The 6,380-nt window shown below is 41.0% G+C and overlaps 1 protein-coding gene across 2 annotated transcripts; it reads right to left on the bottom strand.

The window, feature by feature from the left end:
• Positions 1-427: 427 nt before the first annotated feature.
• Positions 428-4,858, bottom strand: LOC147432368 (putative NADH kinase). Of its 2 annotated transcripts, XM_086491570.1 has the most exons (6): positions 4,721-4,858; positions 2,415-2,660; positions 1,877-1,954; positions 1,548-1,699; positions 1,087-1,479; positions 428-832 (listed from the first exon to the last, which is right to left on the bottom strand). In XM_086491570.1, the coding sequence occupies exons 1-5, from the start codon at positions 4,811-4,813 to the stop codon at positions 1,107-1,109; spliced, it is 942 nt and encodes a 313-aa protein (XP_086347696.1). In that variant the 5' UTR covers positions 4,814-4,858; the 3' UTR covers positions 428-832; positions 1,087-1,106. The 2 variants fall into 2 exon arrangements, with proteins under 2 accessions (XP_086347696.1, XP_086347695.1); XM_086491569.1 differs by lacking the exon at positions 428-832 and having other exon boundaries at positions 990-1,479.
• Positions 4,859-6,380: the final 1,522 nt, after the last annotated feature.

Genomic DNA, 6,380 nt, shown 5'->3' with positions numbered 1-6,380 from the left:
TGCATACGGCAAATGAAAAAAAGTGAGCATTTTCGTGTGTATTTTCATGTATATTTTCATGTCTTCTGTTATTCAATAGTTTGTTACACCAAGACAAAACCTCACCTGGAAACATGCATGAGTCTTGCTGGGATGAGTGCTCCAAAAAAACCTACATATAATGAAATTTACCTCTATGTTTTAAATTCAAAGGTGATAACCTACAAAACTTAGACAAATTTAGCATAGAAACCTTCAGATTTTTCGAGTTTTTGGAAAAAAAGATTTTTTCGAGCACTGGCTAGGATGTACCTACTGTACCTAATCCTTTTACACCATGTAGGGAATCAAAATTACATTAGCTCAGTACTGAATTGAATGGTAAGTTTGACCCTGAATATTATCTGCAAGTTTTTGGTATGATGCACATAATGTAATGTACGATAATCTAAAGGACTGGAAGAGATGAATTAAGGAGATGGCAACTTGCAAATAGATGCTATGGTGATACAAGGTGGACTAGTTCTCTACATTACACATGGTACCATTGTGGATTTCCTCACCACATTTTATGCATGCTTGAGTTTATAATTTGTCTTGCTTCTACTGACCACAGTCAAGTGTGGTTACAAGGCTCACTTTCAAGGGGGGCATTTTGCAAGGCTCACTTTCAAGGCGCAAAAGGAGGTACATACTCTACAAAAATTTCATTACTACTAGAGAATTCCGTGATAGAAAGACCAGAGAAGATTTTAAATGCGTACGCTAACTAAGTGGTGACCAGCATCCAATCTGTTGAATGTGTCCAAGTATAGAGAAGGCACCAAAATCCAATCCTTGTATCTATGTATCTCTGCACCAAAATCCAATCCTTTGAATGAATGTGTGTATAGAAAAGACCTTAAATGCAGAGTTTCTATCATTTAGATCTTTTCAATACATTCCAAGGATTAGATTTTGGCACAGAGAAGGAACCAAAATCAGATCCTTTGAATGTATATATGTATCTCTGCACCAAAATTCGAACCTTTGAATGTATCTCTGCACCTAAATGCACCAATGAATGTACCTATGTATAGAAAAGGCCCCACCTTAGCTGATACAGACCTTATATGCAGGACCACATCTCACGCAAAGTTTCTATCATTCATAAACATCTGAAGCTCTGGTGCATCTGTTGAGAACTCAATCACGTCCCCATACCGGACATTGTGATATAAGTGCGGCCCATCCATGTAAACAGTTCCCTGCTCTCCACTAAACTCCACATGTAACATCTCATCCTCTTCAATCATCTTATGGATAAACCTTTGGTGCAAGGGATTAGGCATGCTGGGCTCCCTCACCATGTATTGTAGCTTTTTAGACGAAGGTGCCATAACATATCCACCTGCAGAATTCATTGCTGCCGTTGAGCCTATCCCAGTGCATATTCTCAACCCACTTGACCGTGTATGGATAGGTGGCGACACTGGCTCTGATGTATGCTTTTTACATACCCTAGGGATAATAAAAGTAAACAATTGGGTTCTTGGAACGAAATATCGAGCACCATTGAAATGAAGTACCTGAGTGTACACTTTGTCATTGCACTCGGATCAGGATGAGCAAGCAAGACATCATTCAAGGCACATGCTTGCAGAAGACTGTCATTCACTCGGGTCGATATCCTCTTCACTGACAATGGGCATCTCTTCTCTTCAATAACTTCTTCTAAAACCTTCAGGAACAAGAGTACAGCTTAAGCGGAAGCTAGATATTGATTCAAACCTTTGATCTGTGATCAACTGGGATTACAACAGTGTCATATATCTTCCTCCTTACAAAATAATCCTATGACACCAAAGAAACCAAAGAGGCTCTATGGGAAGGCAAAAAGACATTGTAAGGGTTTTACTTGCTCAAACGTGTCCTTTGTTGCAACACACAGATAGCCCGTACTGCGATTTGCATCAAACTCTGAATTTTTCTCTAGCTGCCAGAGAACATTTTCAAAGCAAAAAATTGCATCAGCTAAAGAAAGAAACACACAGCTCTATGCAGAGAGCTATGTAGCAAGCAGAAACAGGAAGGGTGACCATGCCTAACTTTTATAAAATGGGTTTATTCTAAAAATCCCTTAAAATCTGTAGTGCGATGCTTAATACTATTGTTTCAAGGAATCATTTCTGATAGTCTTTTGTGCTAAGGCAAAGACTGCTCTACAGCATATTATAGCCATCCTAGCATTATTCTGTGCACACCAATCTGAGAAGCCTTATTGATCCAAAGGCTAGACTCTTTTTTACAAAAGTTTAGTTCCACTCTCCTGCTCCTAAATTTCAACAGTATGGTTATTTGTGCTACAATTGTATCAGCGCACACAGAAAAAAATTCTTCCTGGCAAACATAATCACTGAGCTGCCCCAAAAATAGGTACTGATTGACTTGCATACCTCATTTATTTGAGTTGGATCTGAATTGACCCCAAAAATAGGTATTGAGCTACCCAAAAAATGGCTAGCTTGCAGAAGTGTCCCATCACCTCCAATAGTTACCACCAAATCCACATCCCTAATTTTTTCATTCAGCTCATCCCAATACAGAGATTTCCAAGAAAGCCCTCGTTTGTCAAGAACATCCTTGCACGTCTTAATTGTAGCCTCGTGCTTGGTGTCCCGCTTCTGCAAATGGCCAATAACCTGCCCAAGACAGTAAAAATTATCCTCTGTAGAAGACAGGCAAATAGTAAGCTTCATTGCACCTCAATAGCTTAAAAAAACCCAAAGTAGTTATCTGATATCTTCAAGGTTACAAAAATGTTCGGCATATGCTTAGCAGGATGCAAGAAATGTTGAGATTAACAAAATACAGAAATCTGAGGTACTCATATAGCGAGACACAAAGAAACTAGAGTTTGACAGCAACTGCACAGATAATTTGCTTGTTGTAGATGTTTGGCATCTACAACAATTTGAAAACACAAATCAAACACCAACACACAAGACCACTGGCAGACCAAAAATCAATGAAGTGCACAAATGTATGGTCTCTTACTTGTAAAAGCTCTGGGCACGCATGCTAGAAATAAAAGGCAAGGCCTACAGATCTGAGATACCAGGACCAAGTTTCTATACTGTCCGCTCAAGATTTGCATGCAAGGCTCCTTCAAGAAACAAAGAAGAAATATCCTCTCAAGCATATCCCACAAACATTCAGAGAGTATTAACTGTTTTAAAATCCTCTCCGGCATCTTGAACCACTTTGAATTTTCAAAGGCAATGCTTGAAGCTGTTGAGGAAATGCAAAGGAAATGGTCATAATTAAACCACCAAAGTTAGCCCTTAGCAAAAGCGGAAAATATCCACAGAGAGAGGCTCAGCTGATGGGTGCACAGGATTTAATAATACAAGCCCGGAACTAATCACCACATGCAAGTTACAATACAACCCCAGAAATAGATGTGGAAAATTGCAATTTATGTGAAGTTGTGTGCCTTGTAGGCCACATGGTGTAGTTAGATCCTTCTAAGCTGTGGGCCATAAGACTCCTTGGTTTTGTAACATACTCACAAACTACCAAAGAAGCCAGCAAAACTGAATCAATCCACTAAGGCAAACCTGACTCAGTGCCATAATCTATTAATAAATGGGTTCTACCATATTTGGAAAATTACAACAAAATTCAAAGCAGTGCTCAAGTCTTGAACAGAATTATAGATTATTAGATTAGATAATCTGTGTATGTAGCATACACTGAAGCATCCCTTACGACAAAGTTCCAACTAGCTTGTCTCTCAGCCAGTGAATATGGACAACAAGCTTGCACAAAGTGCCCCACTGCTAGAAAAAATTATCTAGAGGAATCAAAATCAATGTGAGTTAGTCATGCAAATCAGATGTTTGAATTCCAGAAATGCAAAAAGCCTCCAGTCTTGTACATAAGTTTTGCTAGGATGGGATGTTTGAATTTCACAAATGCAGAAAGCTTCCATACTTTACATACGTTTGCTCAATAAAAGTTTTAGGCAAAAGCTTTCAATTATTATAAGGTGATTCAACCGAGCAGAGCGTGAAAGCAACGGCAGACATTATCACAGAAAACAATACAATAGAGTTAAAAGGCCAGCCTACATGTGATCAATAATTACTTGTGGGATAAGGAACAGAATTAAGGCAAAGCAGCAAAATTGTCTGTTCATTAACACATCAATTAAATTTCTTGAAATGCATTTGATCTCTTAAAACCCTTGGTTCTGTCAGCTACACCAACATATTTGAATCCATCATAAACTCTCTAAGTCATGCCTTCCTTGCTCATGATTCAGATTCTGAAGAAACTGTTGTAACCTTTTTGGCAGAAAGTTTTTTTCCTGATTTACATTAGTAACAGCAAGACTTGCTAATCTAAGCAGGGTGTCTCCATGGCTTGCAACTTTATGCATGCATTTCAAACCACGACTGTATAAGCCCGTCAGCACCGAAGGCTATTTCAGTGCCCTAAGAAACCTTTCATAAGATAGGAAACCACTAACCAACAGCAATAATGAAGATGTAAAGAAAAGGCGACAATCTATCTCTAGTGTCAGGAATGCCGGCAACCATAATCACACAAAAGCACGAACGCACAGACTTCCGAATACACATGTAAACAAGACAGGTTTTCCTGATGCAAACGTCTCTCTCTCTCTCTCTCTCTCTCTCTCTCTCTCTCTGGTCTCATAGGTCATCCTGGCCTTCTGACTAAGAGACAGAAGACATACGCGACGAAGCAACGTGGAGGCGGCCTCTGGGAAGCGCTTGTTGAAGTGGAGGTCGAATGGAGTCCTCTTGACAAACAACAGCACACGCTGCATCAGGTAGCACCTTCGTAAGTTCGTACTCAATTCAATAAATAATGGCGGGCGACTGAAAGTACGGACCAAGTTTGAAAGACCTTAAATACTTTTGAGGTCGCGGTGCCTCATGACCCTCGTCACTATATGGCAAGGCTATGGCTCGGGGGATCTAGAGCCCAAATTTGGGGGGGCGAGGCGACTTTAATCTCAACCGTCGGATCATGCGGTGAACTAGGGGTGAACTAAAAGTAAACTCGAGGCAAAAATGGCGCTCCGAGTTCACTGCTAGTTCACCCACCTCGTGGAACTCGGGACGTCTCGGTTGCCACACGAATGTCTTACGATCACGTTAGCACGTATCGTTGTTCATGTTGGCATGGCACATGATCATACCCTTAATTCACCCTTAGTTCACCCACCCCTAGTTCACTGCGTGATCCAACGGCTGATATTAAAGCCGCCTCGCACTCCCAAATTTGGGCCCTAGATCCCCTCTGGGCCAGAGTCGTGCCATATAGTGACGAGGCCACATGACTAAGTTGCGCGGTGTCTTTATGACCTCGGAGGGGTGGGGGAGGGAATCTCGAGGGTGACAGACAACATGCAAAAGGTCAACTCTAGGTGCACGGGTTGGGTTTCGAACCGAGGTGGCCACGATGAGAGGTTGGTGCCCTAACCACAAGGGCACCACGAGTGCACGTGCATTTGGTTGTCCAAGTGGGAAAAACAAAAATATATGAAGTAAACAAAAATTTTGTAAAGTAAACTAGGACATAAAAAATAAACTCGAACACATCGAACGGCTATGCGCTTTTTTGATATTCGTGTCTCACTTCTCGCACGCCGATCCCACGGCTCCCACATCATTCAATACCCCGTGTTACTTAGTCATGAGAGTCGCAGTGCGCACAAAACAAAAGACTGAATGTATTGCTCATTGGGATATAGTACCGCCTGCTTGCCTGCCCATCATTTTTGGGAGGGACAGCCATGTGATACACTTTGGGGATGGGAAGGCATGTGTTACACATGAAGCCATTGTTAGAGTTGAGTCGCCCTTCAAGGGTGGATGCCGATGATCAATCGGCTTCTGATTGGGTGAAGCTACCCTACAAACAAGGAGAGGTGATTGCTCCCTAAAATATAGCTTAATACCCTCATTTCTCCCAGCAGTAGCAGGAATTACATCCACATGACATTTATGACACTTTGTTTCCTCTTTTTAATGGTGGAAATTTGAATGTAAATTCCAATGAGGCACATGTACAGCCTATGGGGGATTCTGATAATGTTACAAATCTATCTATTTTACTGATGCATATGTACATGGTGTACTTGATGTGGAAAGGGTTGAGAATGAGGAGGCTAGAGGCATGTCAAAATGGCTGGTGCATACTTTGTGTGACACTAAATTGGATGCACTTATAGTCGTACTCATTCAGGTTCTCGCCATGCATCTTATGTGTCAAATTGTTATGATTTGGTTGTGTCTAACTTATGTGATGAGGAGGAACCTGTTTCTTTTAATGAAGAATAGAATTCAAAAAATTGGATGGCTGCCATGCAATCAAAATATGATGCACTT

This window comes from Adiantum capillus-veneris, chromosome 20 (assembly GCF_014529385.1).
Source record: "Adiantum capillus-veneris isolate H3 chromosome 20, ASM1452938v2, whole genome shotgun sequence".
Lineage (NCBI taxonomy): Eukaryota > Viridiplantae > Streptophyta > Polypodiopsida > Polypodiales > Pteridaceae > Adiantum > Adiantum capillus-veneris.
Note: the sequence above shows the minus strand (reverse complement) of the source record. Positions and strands in the feature narration are given on the sequence as shown.

Excerpts from the sequence above, each read along its gene's own strand:
- LOC147432368 (XM_086491570.1), bottom strand. The coding sequence starts at position 4,813 with ATGCAGCGTGTGCTGTTGTTTGTCAAGAGGACTCCATTCGACCTCCAC. Across the intron at positions 2,661-4,720 it reads CCTCCACGTTGCTTCGTCGC|GTTATTGGCCATTTGCAGAA; the intron begins GTATGTCTTCTG and ends TGTCTTGGGCAG. Across the intron at positions 1,480-1,547 it reads ATGACAAAGTGTACACTCAG|GGTATGTAAAAAGCATACAT; the intron begins GTACTTCATTTC and ends TATTATCCCTAG.